This window comes from Camellia sinensis, chromosome 9 (assembly GCF_055761805.1).
Source record: "Camellia sinensis isolate YWXY chromosome 9, ASM5576180v1, whole genome shotgun sequence".
NCBI classification, from domain to species: domain Eukaryota; kingdom Viridiplantae; phylum Streptophyta; class Magnoliopsida; order Ericales; family Theaceae; genus Camellia; species Camellia sinensis.
The window spans coordinates 30,028,596-30,050,763 of record NC_138969.1 but is presented as its reverse complement, the minus strand read 5'-3'; the positions used below and the strand labels follow the sequence as shown (position 1 = coordinate 30,050,763).

The 22,168-nt window shown below is 34.6% G+C and overlaps 1 protein-coding gene across 2 annotated transcripts; it reads right to left on the bottom strand.

The window, feature by feature from the left end:
- Positions 1-1,049: 1,049 nt before the first annotated feature.
- Positions 1,050-21,399, bottom strand: LOC114308130 (beta-amyrin 16-alpha-hydroxylase CYP87D16). 2 transcript variants are annotated; one of them, XM_028253619.2, is made up of 9 exons: positions 20,632-21,399; positions 14,887-15,217; positions 13,505-13,660; positions 13,004-13,252; positions 12,707-12,796; positions 3,472-3,550; positions 2,514-2,620; positions 1,791-1,918; positions 1,050-1,420 (listed from the first exon to the last, which is right to left on the bottom strand). In XM_028253619.2, exons 1-9 carry the CDS (start codon positions 20,829-20,831, stop codon positions 1,327-1,329), a joined length of 1,434 nt encoding a protein of 477 aa, XP_028109420.2. In that variant the 5' UTR covers positions 20,832-21,399; the 3' UTR covers positions 1,050-1,326. The 2 variants fall into 2 exon arrangements, with proteins under 2 accessions (XP_028109420.2, XP_082742544.1); XM_082886418.1 differs by lacking the exon at positions 20,632-21,399 and adding an exon at positions 19,045-19,382.
- Positions 21,400-22,168: the final 769 nt, after the last annotated feature.

Below are 22,168 nucleotides of genomic sequence, written 5' to 3'. Positions count from 1 at the left end.
CACTATCATTTTACTATCACCACCACAACCATCATACCATCACCACCACCACCACTACCACTACCACTACCACTACCACCATTACAATATAAAAATTAAAATATACAATTTAAAAATAATAAATTTTAAATTTGATCTTATATATATCAAACAATTATTTTAGTTTAACAATTATTTTTAGTTTAACATTTAAATTTTTATCAAATAACTTTTCAATTTAAAAAATTCAGTATTTAATTTTCAATATTTAGTTTTTAATTTTCAGTTTTCAGCTTTATCAAATACCACCTAAGTATCTTGCTACTTAAAAATGAATTTAATTAAATTTTATTTCAAGTATTGTATTAAATTATCAAATAGCTCCTAAATCATGCCCACCATATCTAACAAAAGTTGTTTTACAAAGCCAAACGAGAACACCGTTGGTGATTTGTTTGGATTTTTAGAGTGATACTAGTACTATTATAATTTTAATAAAAAATATTCTAGAAAAAATTAATTAAAAAAATTCTGATTTGTTGAATAGAAAACATGTGAAAATATAAAGAAATTTTAGACCACAAGGTAAATTATAAAAAATCTCATCCTTCAACTTAACCGTGAAAGAGTCTTTAACTAGCACACTAGTATTATTTAAGATTTATCGTTCTCTTGTTGGTTTTAGGCCATTTGAAGATTTGAACTCACAAGATCAATTACATACACTATTAAATTATGTTTAAAGATTGTAATAATTCAAAAAATTCAAATTATTCAATTACTATGTGCGTTTTGAGATAGATAAATATATAAAAAAAAATTAAAAAATGGACATAAATAATTTTTGCACCCACAAGATAAGCATAGCATCTCATAGTGCATGGCTAGACTAGATGATGATGATGAATTGCTAGCAAATTAATTTGTTAGTTATAATTTACAGGGATTATTTGTTTTTATTCTCTCCTGTCCTCTTATCTTAAATCGTATCATATGACCGTTGACTTGTTTTAATAAATTTTCTATGTATATATGGAGGGGCCAAAGCTATGCCTCACATTACACTTTAATTTTCTGATAAATTATTTGCCATTGAAATAACAAATGAGAAACATACCCTTAAAACTTTTTTACCAGTTCAGTGCAAAACACTTGAAAAAAGTACAATGCCAACCGACTTTATTACAAAATCTAAACTAATATTATCTCATAAAATAAGAGAAACACAAACCCATATACAAGGGTAATACTATTCTTTTTTTTTTTTTTTTTATGACCAGGTGGGCTTCAATCACATTGATCCATTGCTAGAAGAAGAAGTAGAAGAAGTGGAAGAGTGAGTGTGTCTCAGTTGTTCTTCTTGGAGATGTTAATGAGTATTCCATCATCAAATCGCAACATTGGTGTTCTTGACACATTTCCTCCCTTCACTTTGGTCCACCTATTCTCAAAGAATTAAGAAAGATCAATACTGACACAGAAAACTATGACATATACCAACTTGTGAGAAGTCAATATATTTTACATGACTGGTGTATCTTGTCTTCAATTATCGAATTTACCAATATTAAGGCCATAAACAACGAAAGTTATGTTTACCAAATTTATATAATATTAGCATTTATTTATATTCCGCTGGACTTTTTACACTTTTATGTTCATATTAATTTAGGTTTAATAAAGTCGTGTTTTAATTTGATTCTTTAAATTCGACTTGAAATTGGCTCAAGTTCAAGTAATTTTCAGTAGTCAAACATAAACACTTTAAAATTCGATTTGATTCTACTTGACTTGTTTATAGTTCAACTTACTTGTATTCGCTGATCAAGACATGGATAAAGGTGGCAAAGAAAGCCTTGGCCAACTCTGCACCTGCACATTGTCTGGTCCCTCCACCAAAAGGCATGAAGTTCTTTGATTGTGTGTCTTGATCTATGTCCTGTTCTCATCAAACAAAAAAAGAAAAAGAAAAAGAAAAAATTGAGTTTATCAAATGTCACTGACCAGTAGTACACTTACGTTGAATATATGTAGTAGTGTTATATAAACAAAAATCAATACAAAATGATATAGCAAATTTTGATTTTCACTTAAAAAAAAAGAAAAAGAGAAGAAAAACTGTTAAGATGCCTCGTATATATAATCAATCAACGATATTAGCCTGTTAAGCGTAGAACCTTTGTACTTGATTAAGAAATTAAAATTTTGACTTTCACCATGTGAGTTTATATATAATTATGATTTATACTGTAATTGATTATTCATTTTATTTCATTTTTAATTAGACACATTGTAATAATAAATAATAAAAGAAAGATGAAGAGTTATATTTTTAAAACTGTTATTACCACAGATATTTTTCTTTCAAAGAAGTGATCGAAAAATTGTAAAGACGATCACAGAATCAGATATAACTCTCTCATATTAATAGAACTGATCAAATGTAAAAGTCCCACCCAATATGAAAGAATTGTGTCTGATTTCATGATCAAATTCTAAAAGTATACTAGAAGAGTTGAGATCAAATGATGCACCTTCCAACGCCTAGGATTGAATGAGAGGGGATCTTCAAATACTTTGGGGTTTATTTGAAGAGTAGAGGTCACCACCATGATAGTCCATCCTGCTGGAATTGTGTAACCTGTAGACCAATTATTCCACAATTAAATTCAGATATATTTCAATATTAGTGTGACAAATAACAGAAAAATTAAATATAAAATTTGTACACAATAATGTTGCAAGTTTTGATTTTATTATTTTAAAAAAAAATCATTAAAAAGACTTATATTTATAAATTAAAAAATAGTGTTTGGTTTGAGTTTTTTGGATTAAATTTTTTGAAAATTGAGTTTTTTGATTTTCGTATTTTTTTTTAGTGAATATTTTTAAAATTTTAAACATTTTTTTTACTTTTTTAGATGCACCTTATTTAGATGTATCTAAAAAGTAAAAAAATTGTGAAAAAATATTTTTAAAAATTAATAAATACATAAAAATACAAAAAATGTATTGAATTCTCGTATTTTTTTGTATTTTTGGTATTTAGTGAATTTTTAAAAGGTTTCTTTCACAAATTTTTTACTTTTTCGGTATATTTATGTTAGGTATGTCTAAAAAGTAAAAAAAAAATTGTTTAAAATATTAAAAAATTCAGTAAAAATAAAAAAATACGGAAAATAAGAAAGTAAAATTTTCTAAAAAGAGTTTTTGAAAAACTCTAACCAAACATGCTGATCAAATTATTTTTTAATCCCGGGAAAGGTAGGATTGGATAATACCAAAACATGAGGGATTGGCAATTTGGTGCCCAAACAATAGTCCGATAACAAATATCACGGGGCAAATTCTGAGAGTATTTAATAATTTATTTATTTTTTATAAATTCCTTATATATATTTTTTTCTTCTACAAATTCTTTATAAATTGAAAATTCAAATACAATCTTCAATCTTGAAATGTAAAAATATTTAATTGTTACTACATACATACCATTATGTGGAATATCTTTCAATGCTCTTCTTAAGATCCCTGGAAAAACATTTCCCAATCGAAGGACTTCATTGATAAACTGCAAAACCAAACATGTTAGTTAATACCGCAATGTCAATTTTTTAGATTGCGTTTGGATTAAAGTTTGTTAGAGGAATTTTGAAGGGAAAAAGAAACAAGAATAGAAAAAGTTTATGAAATAAAAGTTATTATTTCCCCTACTTTTTCCTCTCCCTCTATAAATCCATGCTCAAATTTTAATCCAAACATGGTCTTAATGTGCATGAAGAAGAATTGGAATGAGAAGCCAACCTATATATAATGTGTACTAATATACATAATTTATATACAAAATGATGTAAAAGTGTTCATTTAAATGATATCTAATTATAAAAATGTCTCTGATACATCATTCTTGCGATAAATTCTATATAAATAACATTATCTTTGAAAGATTAGTTTGAGAGAGTGAGCGAAGCTAGAGAGCGAGAGAGAGACTCTGAAATGTTTCTATATTTGTTATCATTTACAAAGAGAATGAAGTCTCTCTTTATAGAGAGAAATATGGGCATTGGATACCAAAAAACCCACTACCACCGAAAGCATAAAGTGAAGCTATACAATTAACAATTACACGGAAAGCATAAAGTAAAGCTATACAATTAATAATTATAAAGCTAAAGCTATTCTAATTAACAAGTATATACTAACAGCCTCCCGCAAACTCAAGGAGGGAAAGTATCAACCAAGTTGAGTTTGGAAACAAGATCATTGAAGCGGCCAGGAGGATGAGCCTTAGTGAAGATATCAGCGGGTTGATCGACTGAAGCAATAGGAAGAAGATGAACAGTTCCACAAGTAACATGCTGGCGAATGAAATGACAATCAATCTCAATATGTTTGGTGCGATCATGAAAAACATCATTGTGAGCAATCTGAATGGCACTCTGATTGTCACAGTAGAGAGGGGTGGATAGCTTTACTTTATGTTTTCGGTGTAATTGTTAATTGTATAGCTTCACTTTATGCTTTCGGTGGTAGTGGGTTTTTTGGTATCCAATGCCCATATTTCTCTCTATAAAGAGAGACTTCATTCTCTTTGTAAATGATAACAAATATAGAAACATTTCAGAGTCTCTCTCTCGCTCTTTAGCTTCTCTCACTCTCTCAAACTAATCTTTCATGGTATCAGAGCCCAGTATTACATTTCTGGCAATTTTTTAGTCCCGTATACAGCGGCACACTACATCAAACTGTTCGAAATTTTCTCCTGATTCCAACGGCACCAAGCCCGTTCTCAGAAAACCTAACACGCGCCCCCACGCGCCGCCCTTATCCTCTGCGCGTCAACACTTCCGCCACCACTCTCACACGCGCCCACATGCGCCATCTGCTGTCGCTCACTTCCGCCACGCGCCCACACGTCCGCGGCTCCCATACGTCGCGCCTACTACCGTACGCGTCTCGTGCGCCACTTCGCTAGTGTGCACCCGCGTGCGCCAAACCAGCTAACGTGCGCCGCGCCTGCGCCTGTCTGCTATCGTGCGCCGTCGCCTACCTGCTAACGTGCTCCTCCCTGCACTCTGCTAACGTGCGCCGCTGACATCACTGCTGACATCATATCTGTCCAGCATACCTTTCCTTGCTATTTTCGACCTTCCGGACTCACTGGTACACTCTGTTTTACCTAATTTTGCTCCTACGGGTCTATTCCTATTACTTTAACCCTACTCAACTAGTATTATGGATCGTCATGATGCCTCCCATCCCATTTCCGTCATTTTAAATGGTTCAAACTATGTTCTGTGGGCCCAAGCCATGTCCTCTTTCCTCAAAGGCAAGAAGCTCTGGCGAATTGTCACTGGGGATGTGGCTAAACCAATAAAAGACAGTGCCACTACTGAAACTCATGTTCATACTGCTACATATGAAGACCGACTTGAGGAATGGGACAGTAAGAATTACCAAATCATTACCTGGTTTCGTAATACCTCTGTTACCTCTATCAGTCTTCAATTTGGCCGCTTTCAGCTTGACTCTGTAACTACTCCTACGAAAGACATCTGGGATTTTTTGAAAGAACGATACCAGACTACTGGTCTTGCCCATCAATATCAACTTCAGAACCAACTTCACCGCATGCGCCAAGAATTCACTCAGTCCATTAATGACTTCCTTTCTCAAATATACTCTGTTTGGGATCAGCTTGCTCTTTCAGAACCAGCCTGGCATGACCCCGAAGATGCCGTTTTATTTACTATCCATCGCAACCAGCAAAGGTTGGTGCAATTTCTCATGGCTCTTACCCCCTCTTTTGAGCCCGTCCGTGCCTCTCTGCTTCATCGCCATCCCTTGCCCACTCTTGAACAAGCCATTTCTGAGTTGCTATCAGAGGAGACTCGTCTAGGTACTCTTCAAACTCATCATGTGGACTCTGTTCTTGCCACTCCTCCGTCCTGGCCATCATTTACCCAGCGGACCACTGCTTGCCTCTATTGTCAGAATCGGGGCCTTCCTTCAACCCATCTCCTGGTCAATTGCCCCGTCAGATCCTGCCGCTACTGCAACAAACTTGGTCCTGGTCATCTGCAACAGGATTGTTTTCGCAATCCATCCCGCTCATCCTCCAATAGCCACTCCTCTCGCGGTGGCTCTTCCCGGGGAAGCTTTCATCGTTCCGGCAACCAGTCTCATCACACTGCTACTTCTGCTTTCGGGAATCAGTCTTATCACACTGCTGCTGCTGCTTCCGGGAATCAGTCTCATCACACTGACACTGCCACCTCTGCAGGGTTCTCTGAGTCACCTGCTCCATCTACCCCTCACTTTTCTCCAACGGATGTAGAGGCCATGCTCAAACAACTTCTCTCCTCATCTGGTACACCTCCTCCTACTGCTTTGTCTGTAATCCCAAGTAACTCTTCTTGGTATTTTGACTCTGCCTGTTGTAATCATATGACCTCCAGTTCTACTATCTTTTCTTCCTTATCTTCATCTCCTCATATTCCCTCAATACATACTGCTGATGGTTCCCTCATGTCTGTTCGTCATGTTGGTACTGTTTCCACCTCTTCTTTATCTATACCTCACGTTTATCATATCCCTGCTCTTACCTTAAACCTTATTTCCATTGGTCAATTATGTGAACTTGGTCTAACTGTCACATTTTCTGCTGCTGATTGTTTGGTACAGGACCCTCAGACGGGGCAGACTATTGGGATCGGCCGTAAGTGTGGACGTCTCTATGAACTTATTCACCTTCATGTTCCTGCCTCTCCTCAGATTGCTGCTCCTACATCTACTTCCTCATTATCTCCCTTTCATCTTTGGCATTGTCGCTTAGGGCATATTTCTGTTACTCGCTTAAGGTCTTTGGTTTCTAGTGGACAGTTGGGTCATGTAATTCCCGATAATTTCGATTGTATACCCTGTCAACTTGCCAAACAACCTGCTTTATCATTTAATAAGAGTACTTCTGTTTCTCTTGCCCCTTTTGATCTTATACATTCGGATATTTGGGGGCCCTCCCCTACTACTACTATGGGGGGATCCCGCTATTTTGTTGTTTTTATTGATGATTTTTCCCGGTTTACTTGGCTTTTTCTCATGAAAAATAGGTCTGAACTTAAACACATTTATTATCGATTTGCACAAATGGTTCACACCCAATTCTCCAAAGCCATCAAAATTTTTCACTCTGACAATGCTATGGAATATCGGGATTCAGATTTCCTTTCCTTTCTTCAGCATCATGGTACACTGCCTCATCGTTCCTGTGCTGGCACGTCCCAGCAAAATGGCCGCGCTGAACGGAAACATAGGCATATTCTTGACACTACTCGCGCTCTCCTTCTCTCTTCTTCCTGCCCTGAAAACTTTTGGGGAGAAGCTGCCCTCACTGCTGTTTACACTATCAACTGTGCTCCTACCCCTGTCATCCATAATCAAACTCCCTTTGAACGTCTGCATGGCACTCCCCCTCCTTACGCCAATCTCCGGGTTTTTGGCTCTGCCTGTTTTGTTCTACTTCAATCCCATGAACACACCAAGCTTGAACCTCGCTCTCGACTTTGTTGCTTTCTTGGGTATGGTATTGAACATAAAGGCTTTCGCTGTTGGGATCCTCTCTCTAAACGTCTTCGTATCTCCCGCCATGTCGTTTTCTGGGAACACCAAATGTTTTCGTCGCTATCCTCCTTTCACTGATAGAGAGAGAGAGCATAAATTGTGTATATATTATGATTGATGTATTGAATGTTGTGTTGAGCTCTCTCCTTTATAGAGGAGAGGGAGAACAATTACAAACCTAAAGTAGAAGCACAAACCAAACAACATTATTAAAGGTACATTATTAAAGCATACTAATTATTATACTAACCTAATTATTAAAGCAATACCTTACATATTATATTCTAACAGCCCCCCTCAAACTCAAGGAGGATAGGAACCAACCAACTTGAGTTTGGAGAGAGTAGAAAAATAAAATAAAATAAAATAGGATAGGAGACACTGTATGGTCGTGTCAGACCGTTGTTGAAGACACGGTATGGTCGTGTCACACCGTTGGAGAAGACACTGTATGGTCGTGTCGGACCGTTGTAGCAGATAATGTCTGGACAGTTTACGAGGTCATGCCGGACCGATGTAGAAGCTAACCGGAATCAATGTCGGGACAGTTTATGGGGTCATGCCGGACCGTTGTAGAAGCTGACCGGAATCAATGTCGGGACAGTTTACGGGGTCATGCCGGACCGATGTAGAAGCTTTTGGTAGTGCACCAAGAGGGCGACTTAGGGAGTACGCCATGGGGTGGCTTGGGTGGTTCCCATGGTATATAACCATGCTCACCATGATATATGTATAACCCCCCCTCAAACTCAAATAGGTGTGAAGATAGAAACCTATTTGAGGTTGAAACAAAGGGATTGATAAAGTGGAGCAAAACAGCTCAACACAGAGGGAAGATGTTAAAAAAAAAAAAAAATGAGAGGAAGGGTTTTTTTTTTTTTTGTAATGAAAAGTGGAGCCAATGTGGGTGGACAGGTGGCCCAATAAGTGTGGTGGGATGGAATAAAAAGAGACATAAATATATATATATTAGTATTGGTGGAATGGTGATGATAATGTTTTGTGGGTGGTGGAAAAAGTAAAGTGAGAGAGAGAAAATCTGTTTTCCGGATTGAGAGAGAGAGAGAGAGTGGGTGTAAAGTGTTTGGTGGTGTAAAATAAATGAAAAGAAAAAATAAAAAAATAATAAAGGAAGAAAAGTAAAATGGGTTTGAAAAACGAGAGAGCATGGGGTTGGGTCATAGATGCTGATGGTGTTTATAATAATAATAAGAATTATAATAATAATAAAATGAATGAGATTTCAAAGGAAGAATGGAGATGCATTTGTGTGAGCCCATCTCATGTGAGCTTTGTGCACTTTTCTGTTGCTGGCGTCTGTGGACCTAAGCTTTTCTGCATACCGAGGCTTGCTCTTTTTTTTTTCTTTTTTTTTTTCAACTATACTAATTAATTAAATTCTAATTTGCAGAAACTTCACAAGCCAAAAACTCAACGAGCCGACCCACCCCATGGACCAAATATATGATACTTCGTGAAGGCCCTTGCATACTTCGAGCATAATTTCCTCTGGCTCTGGAGTTCCTGAGATATCAATCATTTCCTCTGCTGAGATATCAATCATTTTCCACAGGTAAACTCAATGGGTTTACAAAATCAAAACACATTCTGATGGCTCTATTGAACGCTACAAAGCTCGTCTTGTTGCCAAGGGTTTCAACCAAGAATATGGCATTGATTATGAGGAGACATTCTCTCCTGTTGCTCGGCTTACCTCCGTTCGCAGTTTACTTGCTGTTGCTACTGCTCGCCACTGGGGGCTCTTTCAGATGGATGTCAAAAATGCTTTCCTCAATGGTCATCTTCTTGAGGAGGTCTACATGCAACCTCCACCTGGGTCCACTTTTCAACCTCATCAGGTTTGCAAACTACAGCGTGCTCTCTATGGTCTCAAGCAAGCGCCTCGTGCTTGGTTTGCTAAGTTCAGTTCTACCATTCATGACTTCGGATTCACCTCTAGCTCCTATGACTCTGCTCTTTTTATACGGACTACTTCTCATGGTACTACTCTTCTTCTTCTGTATGTGGATGATATGATTATCACTGGTAATGATAAAGCTGGTATTCTCCACCTCAAACAATTTCTCCACCAACAGTTTGAGATGAAGGACCTTGGTACTCTTAACTACTTCTTAGGCCTTGAAGTCTCTCATGATTCTACTGGTTCCTATTTGTCCCAGGCCAAATATGCATCCGATCTTCTGGCTCGTGCTGGTCTTACTGATTGCAAAACTGCCTCTACTCCGGTTGATCCTCAGATTCGTCTCACTCCTCTCGATGGGACTCCTCTCTCTGATGCTACTCTTTATCGCCAGCTCGTCGGCAGTCTTGTCTATCTCACAGTCACTCGTCCTGACATTGCCTATGCTGTTCACATTGTCAGTCAGTACATGTCGGCTCCTCGCACTCCCCACTATACTGCTCTACTCCGCATCCTTCGTTACCTCAAAGGCACTATGTTCCATGGTCTTCACTTCGGGATCCCCCCATAGTAGTAGTAGGGGAGGGCCCCCAAATATCCTTATGTATAAGATCAAAAGGGGCAAGAGAAACAGAAGTACTCTTATTAAATGATAAAGCAGGTTGTTTGGCAAGTTGACAGGGTATATAATCGAAATTATCGGGAATTACATGACCCAACTGTCCACTAGAAACCAAAGACCTTAAGCGAGTAACAGAAATATGCCCTAAGCGACAATGCCAAAGATGAAAGGGAGATAATGAGGAAGTAGATGTAGGAGCAGCAATCTGAGGAGAGGCAGGAACATGAAGGTGAATGAGTTCATAGAGACGTCCACGCTTACGGCCGATCCCAATAGTCTGTCCCGTCTGAGGGTCCTGTACCAAACAATCAGTAGCAGAAAATGTGACAGTTAGACCAAGTTCACATAATTGACCAATGGAAATAAGGTTTAAGGTAAGAGCAGGGATATGATAAACGTGAGGTATAGATAAAGAAGAGGTGGAAACAGTACCAACATGACGAACAGACATGAGGGAACCATCAGCAGTATGTATTGAGGGAATATGAGGAGATGAAGATAAGGAAGAAAAGATAGTAGAACTGGAGGTCATATGATTACAACAGGCAGAGTCAAAATACCAAGAAGAGTTACCTGGGATTACAGACAAAGCAGTAGGAGGAGGTGTACCAGATGAGGAGAGAAGTTGTTTGAGCATGGCCTCTACATCCGTTGGAGAAAAGTGAGGGGTAGATGGAGCAGGTGACTCAGAGAACCCTGCAAAGGTGGCAGTGTCAGTGTGATGAGACTGATTCCCGAAAGCAGCAGCAGCAGTGTGATAAGACTGATTCCCGGAAGCAGAAGTAGCAGTGTGATGAGACTGGTTGTCGGAACGATGAAAGCTTCCCCGGGAAGAGCCACCGCGAGAGGAGTGGCTATTGGAGGATGAGCGGGATGGATTGCGAAAACAATCCTGTTGCAGATGACCAGGACCAAGTTTGTTGCAGTAGCGGCAGGATCTGACGGGGCAATTGACCAGGAGATGGGTTGAAGGAAGGCCCCGATTCTGACAATAGAGGCAAGCAGTGGTCCGCTGGGTAAATGATGGCCGGGACGGAGGAGTGGCAAGAACAGAGTCCACATGGTGAGTTTGAAGAGTACCTAGACGAGTCTCCTCTGATAGCAACTCAGAAATGGCTTGTTCAAAAGTGGACAAGGGATGGCGATGAAGCAGAGAGGCACGGACGGGCTCAAAAGAGGGGGTAAGAGCCATGAGAAATTGCACCAACCTTTGCTGGTTGCGATGGATAGTAAATAAAACGGCATCTTCGGGGTCATGCCAGGCTGGTTCTGAAAGAGCAAGCTGATCCCAAACAGAGTATATTTGAGAAAGGAAGTCATTAATGGACTGAGTGGATTCTTGGCACATGCGGTGAAGTTGGTTCTGAAGTTGATATTGATGGGCAAGACCAGTAGTCTGGTATCGTTCTTTCAAAAAATCCCAGATGTCTTTCGCAGGAGTAGTTACAGAGTCAAGCTGAAAGCGGCCAAATTGAAGACTGATAGAGGTAACAGAGGTATTACGAAACCAGGTAATGATTTGGTAATTCTTACTGTCCCATTCCTCAAGTCGGTCTTCATATGTAGCAGTATGAACAGGAGTTTCAGTAGTGGCACTGTCTTTTATTGGTTTAGCCACATCCCCGGTGACAATTCGCCAGAGCTTCTTGCCTTTGAGGAAAGAGGACATGGCTTGGGCCCACAGAACATAGTTTGAACCATTTAAAACGATGGAAATGGGATGTGAGGCATCATGACGATCCATAATACTAGTTGAGTAGGGTTAAAGTAATAGGAATAGACCCGTAGGAGCAAAATTAGGTAAAACAGAGTGTACCAGTGAGTCCGGAAGGTCGAAAATAGCAAGGAAAGGTATGCTGGACAGAGATGATGTCAGCAGTGATGTCAGCGGCGCACGTTAGCAGAGTGCAGGGAGGAGCACGTTAGCAGGTAGGTGACGGCGCACGGTAGCAGACAGGCGCAGGCGCGGCGCATGTTAGCTGGTTTGGCGCACGCGGGTGCACACTAGCGAAGTGGCGCACGAGACGCGTACGGTAGCAGGCGCGGCGTATGGGAGCCGCGGACGTGTGGGCGCATGTGGGCGCGTGGCGGAAGTGAGCGACAGCAGATGGCGCGTGTGGGCGCGTGTGAGAGTGGTGGCGGAAGTGTTGACGCGCAGAGGATAAGGGCAGCGCGTGGGGGCGCGTGTTAGGTTTTCTGAGAACGGGCTTGGTGCCGTTGGAATCAGGAGAAAATTTCGAACAGTTTGATGTAGTGTGCCACTGTATACGGGACTAAAAAATTGCCAGAAATGTAATACTGGGCTCTGATACCATGAAAGATTAGTTTGAGAGAGTGAGAGAAGCTAGAGAGCGAGAGAGAGACTCTGAAATGTTTCTATATTTGTTATCATTTACAAAGAGAATGAAGTCTCTCTTTATAGAGAGAAATATGGGCATTGGATACCAAAAAACCCACTACCACCGAAAGCATAAAGTAAAGCTATACAATTAATAATTATAAAGCTAAAGCTATTCTAATTAACAAGTATATACTAACAATCTTATATAGAATAGAGTACTTACGTGCATAGTACGAGTCATCGATTTATATTCATCCCATGTGAGAGGAGAATCCTCGTTCTCTCTCCTACTCAGAAGAGCATCATGCTCTGCCTGAAAAATTATCAGGATTGTAATTTATCAGTTCAAAAAATGTGTACAAAGCGCAATCTTTAAATTAAAGCTCAAAACTTATTGTAAAATACAATGAGGTGGGCTCTGCCAAAAGTGTAAGTCTCAGCCCAGATGAAAGAATTGTGTCTGATTTTGTAATCGGATTTTGTGCATGTGGAAGAACTGATTTTGAATAGGTATTTATACCTGCAGATCCTCTACCACCCAAGGGTGTTCTGCAAAGAACTTGAAAGCCAGTCCAACTGAGGTAGAAATGGACTCAACAGTTGCAAACAAAGCTCCCATGGTGACCGAGACAACGAAAGTCTCTGTCAAGAAGAAGTCAGTGTTCAAGTCTTTCACTGCTTGATCAAGGAAGTCCCCTTGACCTTTCTCTGGTGAACTGATTCTCTCCTTCAACTTATCATTAATCATCTTTTCCAACTTGTCTTTGTCCTAAATCAAAATAATTAATCAAGCTTAATTATTCATAATAGTAGAGTTATACAAATAGAAAAATTGTAGTACAAAACATTGATACAGAACAGGAGCTTTAAGTATTGGTTGAAACGTAGAGGTATTTTGGTGTTTCGATACCAATATTCACCAATATGTCAGTTGATATTGTCTGATATTGGCCGATATAGGGGTAACATCCCGGATACTGTTATTTAAATTAGGACAAAAATTTTTTTTTTTCTCAGTTACCTTCATGCATTTGTGGAACCTTGTACCAGGGATGTTCAATGGAAATGAGAGAAGACCTTGTACAAAACCATCAATGGTGTCTGCAATATCTTCAGATGAACCTTCAGCTTCAGCATCATATCCAAACAAGTATTTTGCAGCAAAAACAGCCACCATCTATTATTGGAGCACAAACATAAAAGAGATGATGTTTAGTACAACATTACATTTGAATCTTGGATATATCAAATTAAAATGGGCAAATGAAATGGAAAGATAATAGTTTGTACAAAATTTATTTTTTAGTAATCAAACAAAATTTGACATGTCTGGTATCATTTTTATTTTTTGTTTTGTGTACAATTTTTGGAAAAGTAAACCCGTTTTGGCAAGCTACTTCCGAAAAGTATTTTCTGATTTTTTTTTTAAATTTATAAAAAAACAATGCACTTTTAAAAAAACACTAGAAAGCTAATTTTATTTATTTTTCTTATATTGTTTTCCAAAAATACGAAAATTAAAAATGAAAACACGATACCAAACAACCAATCCTAATAAATGTGTTGACTCTATGGGTTTGCATCAGGCCAAGCTAGGCCAGGAAGCCAGAGGTCAAGTTGAGCTGTCATGCAGGATAACCCCTTAGCCTCTTTTGATTTTTTGTTTTTCTAATTTTTAAAATTATTTCCTTTTTCTTGCCAAGTTCATGGGCCGGGCCACTGGATCACTTCTCACGGGCCGGGCTTCAAAATCTATTTCCAAGTCTAACCTAAGCCTTATTTGGGTCGAGCTAGTCTACTAAAATCTCCGTTTGGAAAGTGAGTTGACTTTCTATCTATTTTAATCTGGGGCTAAAAAACTTGAGCTCCGTTTGGGAAGAGAGGTTTAGAGCCTTTTTGGCTAAAATAGCCATAAAAAACAAAATAATTTTTTTAACTCAATAAGACAAAATATCACATCTAACCCATAATCATTACATTCATTCTCTCACAAAAAAGTAAAAAAAGTCAAAAAATTCAAAAATCTTTCCCAAACCAAGCTTTTTAGCCTCAGACTAAAAAAGTCAAAAAACAACCCACTTCCCAAACGAAACTTTGGTTTGTGAAGGGCTTTTGACTTTTTTGATTTTTTTGATTTTTTTGTGAGAGAAATAATGTAATGATTATGGGTTGAATGTGATGTTTTGTCTTATGAAGTTAAAAAACCTATTTTATTTTTTGTGACTAAAATAGTCAAAAAAAACTCCAACCAAGGCTTCCCAAACGAAGCCTAAGAGTACTAGTTGTAGCCAAGTAAAAGCCGATCAAGCCAGCCTAAGCGCGGGTTTTCGGGCCAAATGATGATGACCATCATATAAATATACACAAAATTGTTGATACACAAAAGAGAGTAAAAAGGCTTACTTTAGAAGTGGCATGTTTGGCATCAAGGGTTCCTTTAGAGGACCAACCACGAAGATTGCTTCGAACAGTTTTCTCAATCTCAGTAAGAAGCTTAGTCCTAAGGCTCTCAACACCAAAGAGGTTCAAATAGACACCTCTCACATACTTGTGAATGTGTCCTACAGCATTGGGCCTGTTTTCACCTTCTAGGTTAAAAAGCTTTTGGAAACTGTCCAAATACCATAGCTCCACTGCCCTCCCTTCTTGGTTGAATATGAAGTTGTTGAGTTGTGGGTCAGCTGATATTATCATGGGCCTACCCACCAAGTTTGTTGAGAACACTGGCCCATGTCTGCAAAAAAACAAAATGTTATATAGACAACAAAGGGCGTGTTTGGATGGCAGGAATTTTGACGGAGAATGGAAATTATACGTGAAGATTTTCAAAGTAATGTCAATATTGTTCGAGTATTTGATTTTGCTAGGGATTTTGTAACGCTGTATTGAATTATGAATTTAGATAGGAATTTGAAAAAAAAAAAAAAAGAGCTTATATTTCACTCGCATTTTCTCTTTCATTTTATTGACATGAAAAATCTTATTACTATTAATAAAATTTATGTTTCAATATTATTAGAGTATTTGGTTTAGTTAGAAATTCTATAACATGGTGTTTGGGTCATAAATTTTTTGGATATAAATTTGGAAAAGAAAAGGTAAATAGAGAAAAAAAAATTGTTTATGTTTCAATCACACCTTTTCTCTTTTTCTTTTTCAATCTCTACTCAAATTAATGATTTAAATATAACTTAATTATAAGAATGGCTAGGAATGTGAGAAGACAAAAACAAAATGTTATTGACACAAAATGTTTGTTTGGATGACAAAAATTTTGAGGGGGAATGAAGATCCCATTGCTGAAGAATCTCATTACTATTAGTAAAATATATATGTGAATATTAACTGAGTGTTTGGTTTTTGTTAGGAATTCTGTTAGGAATTCTATAATGATGAGAATGACAAAATTTTAAATCGACCCTGCTAGATAGCTCGAAAGTGGCATGGCTCGAGTGGCTCGAGGTACCAAAACGACGTCGTTTTGGTACCTCTTTTTTGTTTTGTTTTTTTTTTTGTTTCTTTTACTCTCTTTCTCTGTCTTGTTTGATGTTCTGTCTTTGGAAAGAAGAAGACACAGAGCTTCACTCTCTCTCATTCTTCGTTTGAAATCTTTACGACCAAAATCAACACACAGGTACATCTTCCTCAAGATCACCATCACCATCTGGCTTGTTATTCTCTCGCTCTCTCTCTCTCTCTCTTCGTGGATAGTTACTCTCTCTCTCTCTGTGTTTGTTGATTTTGTGCAATAATAAGATTTCTGGAATGAAATGGGAAATGGGATTTGTGGGTAGGGTTCGGTTTGGGATTTTTGATGCTTAATTTTGGAGAATTTTCAACTTATTTTACATATATTTGATTTTATTTAAGTCTATATATATGTATGTATGTATATATATGTGTGTGTTTATATATTGCGTGGGTTGGTGAGTTTTGAAAATTGTAAACTTCAACATTCCAAATTAATCTTCTTTATTAATTAGGTGGATGTTTGACTTCATGGTCAATTTCTCTCTCCCTCTCTGCTTTTTATTAATCTTCACACTAGACTTTGGATAATCCACATATATATATCCATTAATTGTATGCATATGTATGCATTGCAAGTTTAGTTTTGTCTGAGAATCCCTTGATTTTCGTAGTGAAGAAGACATGGCATCTCATGTTCTGACTCGAGTTCACAGCCTGGTTTTTTTTTTGGTTCATAGAGTTCTGCAAATGGGGTTTTTTTTTTTTTTTTTTTTTTTGGAACAGACAAAATGGGTTTGATTCATGAAGTTGAAGAAGAAGAAGAGATTCATCAAACCCAGCAAGAAAAAAAAAAAAAAAAAAAAAACAGTTTCAGAGAAAGAAAAAACAAATCAAAATTAAAACATCAAACCCAAATCAGAGAGAGGGATGAGAGGTGAGAGTACAGAGAGTGTTTGAATAGAGACAGAGAGGAGAGGAGATAGAGAGGAAAGGAAAGGAGGAGAGGAGAGAGAAAATGTTCGGGCCACTCGAGCCAAAAATTCTCGAGCTCCTAATCTTTTTTCATTTTAAATATTATCGGTTCAACTATTTTTTTTATTACTCTCAAATGTTAAGATCAAGGTTAAATTTGTCATTTTGGGAGTGTGTTAGCATGCGGCCCACGAGTAAAGTAAAGAGATCTTTTTGTTTGATAATGATCTTAGCCGACACATTAATTAAAAAACCTACTATTAAAACAATCAAAAAAATAAAAAATTAAATATTACATTAATTTTTTTCTCATAAAAAATAATTTTTTTAGTAATTTTTAAAATTTATTAATTAAACAATCATTAAAAAATTCAAAAAAATTACTAACAAATCTAACCCCAAATAACTACTAAAAATTAATAATCAAAATTTATAAATACTTTTTCATCCACAAACTACAACAAAGATGTAGTCCCGTACGGCAAATATTTTGAGCTTAAAAAAACATAAAAATATAAAATAAGTTTTATAAATAAATAGGATAAATTGTCACATTCAAATCATAATCATTACACTTTTTTTTTCATAAAAATAAAAAAAAATCCAAAAATAAAAACTAAACGAAACTAAAAAAATAAATTAAAAAAATCTCAATACAAAAAAATTAACTACAATAGATAATATCAAATGAAGCTAATGAAATGTCTAATTATTTATACACAAAACGACACATCCAGATCTAGTCTCGGTAACATGAAACACTTCTGTCTGTCTTTTGCAGTTTTGGACATAGAAATTTGAAAATAATTTTTTTCGCATACAAGATAAATGTAAACAAAAGTTTGAAAAATTAATCTTTTTTAAAAGAAAGTTAGAAAGTGTTAAAAAATTATTAAAAAGTGTTTTAAATTCAGTAAAGTGTCACGAGATTTACTTATTTATTTTTTTATTTTTTTATTTATCATTTTCTTATGCCTAAAGAATAATTTGTTGGTAAGACCCTAATCATCTCTTTTCACCACCATTTGTATAAACACATTGGCCATGTTTAATAATACTTATTTATTTACTTAAAAAAATTTTAATTAATGGTATTTGATTATAATTTTAAATTATAATTTATTTGAGTTTTTTAATTATTTAGACAAAAAAATTATTTATTTTTTTAAAATTATAATATGTAAAACTCTTAAATATATCTCGATATAAAAATCAAATTTCTTTTGTTAGAATTATAATTTTTAAAAGGTGTTAGGGACATAAACTCCGCTAATATATTTAATTTTTTCACATATTATTAAAGTTACACCAGATAAATTTATAATTTATTTTGAAATTTTAATTCTACACTGTAAAATTTTAAGATAAATTACAAATACATCTCTTGAGATTCGTTTTAAATACAAATTGCCTCCTTTAGTTTTAAAAATTATATTCAGCTCTTCAAAATTTCTAATTTCATAACAAATAGTCCTATTTTATTAATAAATGGTTAAGCTAATAAATAATTTTTAATGATGTCAAAAATATATTTTAATTAATAATCCAAATAATTTTATTATTGTATAAGAGAGTAGTTATGAATTTTATTTTTTTAGTTAATTTTGTTAAATAAAAAATTATGACAATAAAATATTTATAATTTTTTTAAAAATTACATAAAATAATTCGTATTTTAAATAAATTTCAATAGATAAATTTATAATTTATCCAAAATTTTTAGAATGATTCATGGGCCCTTATCAGTACTCCACAAAAGCTTTTTTTTTTTTTTTTTTTTTTTTTTGGCAAATGAGCCTTTTTTGGCTTTTTGACTGACCTTGTTTAATAACCTTCAATTTATTCAAAAAATTATTATAAATTATCATATTATTCTTTTTATTTTTTTACATTTCGTAAAAAATTAAAAAAGTTACTAAACTAGTATGTTTCCAAACGAGTTCTAAATTAGTCATAAAAAGATATAACAGATTAAAATGTCAATAAAATAAAATATCACATTCAAATTATAATCATTTCACTTTTTCTCTTGCAAAAGTAAAAAAAAAAAAAAAAACCAAACTAAACGGTTTTTTAGTTTAAACTAAAAATAATTAAAAAGTCAAAAAATCAACCTACCTTCCCAAACGAAGGCATTTGAAATGATACCCCCTCCAGTTCTTCTCAATTTTTTGTTGTACCTTATCATAAATGATACATTAATATCAAATAAATAGTCTTGATAATAAATGTTCGGAGGATACAAAAATACATTTTCAATTAATTCTAAAATATAAAATAAATGTCCGGAGGATACAAAAATATATAAATAAATAACAAAACCTTTTTAATTAATTCTAAAATACATTTTGTTGATTTTTTTAAATTTAATTAATTTAAATCTGATATATTTTACAAATTTTAGTATTAAACAACACCTTCAAGTACTTGTTGGCATTTGTTAAAAATTATAATCGGAATCAACATGGAGTTCTAAATTAGAAACATATTTTTACGCTGTGTTTGGTTGGAAGATTTGAGGAGGGATTTGGAAAGGGAAAGAGAAAAGTTAATGAAATGTGAATAAAATATACCTACATTTCACTTAGTTTCACACACTGTTTTTCTTTTCCTTTCCAAATCCTTCTCCAAATCTCCCAATCAAACACAGCATTATGGTTTCTATAGAAAATTTTAGAGAGTATTGTTGGATGTGTTCTCGGTAATCATTAACTATCTATTTCAACTTAAAGACTCATTAAAATAATTTTATATTTAAAAAATGTTATTATCAAACATGCTAATAAAATTTCATATAATATTTTTTTTTAAAAAAAAACCGGTGTTTACAAATCATTTTTCTAACTTATATGTGATACATGAACCACACAAATAAATGAGTTGCACCTTCAAGAGTTCAAATGTTTAGATAAATTAATTATTAAAACTTAGCATCTTTCTAGGTTATTTTGGTGCAATCCACAAAGTTGTTTATATTTTTTTAATTTAAAAATGTGTGCCATAGTGAGTAAAAATAATTTAAATAGCTATAAAGGTGAAAAAATAGTTTTTGTATTCTGACTTCAACTTCTTAATTATAGTTACCTTTATTTGAAAAAAATATTAATTATTAAAAAGTAAAAAAATATTATTTTTAAAATTTAAATTTTGACAATAAATTTTCATGTAAAGAAAGATTATAGGAATAAAAAATTCAAAGAAATAAAACTAAAAAAGATTTCTTTTTGAAAGAAGCAAAGCAGCACAACAAACAAAGGAATGCGTAACTAGCAAAGACAAAACACAAACACAAACACTAATGATTTACAAATAAAAAGCACATATAAAATATATATATATATATATATATACACATAAGATATGACAAATTCATGAGCTTACACTTCAAAACAAAACCAAAAAAATAATTGAAATGTTTTTTCGTATAAAAAGCAGTGTGGGGATGTAAATTTAAAATCATTGAAATTTGAGCCACAATAAATGTTTGACCATTGATTTTTTTCCTAGATAATTTTTTAAATAATTTTTTTAGATGTGTAATATTGTGTAAAATCATTCATCCATTCTGATGAACGGTTCTATATGAAAATTTCAAAAAGAATAAAGTATTTTCTAAATTTTTTTTAAAAAAAAGAAAAAAGAAAAATCAAAATCAAAATCAAAAGCAAAAGCAAAATAAGAGCTAGCTTACATATAATATATTACCTTTGAATTCTGTTCTTGATGAAAGGATGGAGATCTAATGATTTGTTGGGCATAAGAAGTTGAAGGGTCTCACCAATGAAAGGGAGTCCCATTGAACCGGGCGGCAAGACTCCATTGGACTTAGGGTTCTTCCACTTATAAATCCAGTGAGTTATGAATATTGTAACCAGTGCTACAACACACAACCCAACTGTCCACATAGTTTTCTTCTTCGCACTCACTGTTGCAAGAAAGTGTTCTCAAGAACTACTGAGTTTGAGCTACCCAGGGCAAGGTTGATATTTGTGTATTTATAGGGATATTAGTTAGGTTAGTTTGGTAAATATGAATATAGAAAGAAAATAAAATAAATAAACCACATAAATGTCGTTTCTAATAGAATGCAACCACCACCATAGATTGTGACAGACTTTTTTTTGATAAGCAAAAAGAATGTTATTGTTGAAAAAAACAATACAAGTATAAAACTTACTTCAACAAAGTGGGAAGTGCAAAAAGTATCACTACTAATCTTAACAATTTCAACTAGGTTGACACTGTTAAGGAAGCAATATCATCTACTAGTACTTGACCCAAGATTAACGAGAAACCAACCCAGAAAAACCAAGAGACAGAGAAGAAAAAATAAAAAACTAGGCCTCTGAACAGCTGCAATGCTGCATTCAGCTTCCCAGTTTCACACCTCACAAACAGCCACCTGTACATTGTGACAGACCTGAGGATGGAAAGAAAAGTTTTATCTGATTTTTCAATACAAATTTTGAGTTTGGATAAACTACACTAGCAGGTCCTTAAAATATGTAAGGTAAGCTACATCACTAGTCTTGGTTTGAGCGAAGTTTTGTTTTAGTTTTTATAATTTTAATTTAAATAATTTGAATTTTGTATTTTTAATTTTGTTTTAATATGATTATTCTGTCATTCATTGTTAACATTTGAACTAAAAAAATTATGTTCAAAATTGCATTTTGGCACTCCAATTTTGCAAGTAGGTTTTTCCCGTTTGAAATTTTAACATTGATGAAGGGATCGCATTACAACAAATTAGAAAATAGATGAGTCAAATTGTTCAAATTAAAACTATAAGGACTAAAGTAACGCTTCATCTAAACCATAAAGATTAATAGTGTAATTTACTTAAATATATATTGTGTCATTGTGATTTTTCAAGTTTTAATTTGTCAAATATATTTTACATATTTTTAAAAAATATGAGTCAAATTATACTATTTTTGTACGCATATATTATTTTTTTTTTGACATTTTCCAATTATTTTAAAATGTTCCTAAAAAAATAAAATAAAAATGCAAAGTACGAAGTCTTCTTTTTCTTTTTTTTTGTTTTTTTCTTTTCAAGAAAAGGCTAGAATCAAGCTCCGCGTGGGCAACGTGGCCCTGGACACTTGACTCCCTAAAACATTTTAAAATATACGAATTTAAGATGATTGGTATTAAGATTTTATAAGATAAAAAATATATAATATTTTTATAATAATTAAGGTCCCTCAATATCTGTATAGAGAAAATTTGATTTAGA

Excerpts from the sequence above, each read along its gene's own strand:
- LOC114308130 (XM_028253619.2), bottom strand. The coding sequence starts at position 20,831 with ATGTGGACAGTTGGGTTGTGTGTTGTAGCACTGGTTACAATATTCATA. Across the intron at positions 15,218-20,631 it reads ATCAAGAACAGAATTCAAAG|ACATGGGCCAGTGTTCTCAA; the intron begins GTAATATATTAT and ends GTTTTTTTGCAG. Across the intron at positions 1,919-2,513 it reads TCAATCCTAGGCGTTGGAAG|GACATAGATCAAGACACACA; the intron begins GTGCATCATTTG and ends TGATGAGAACAG.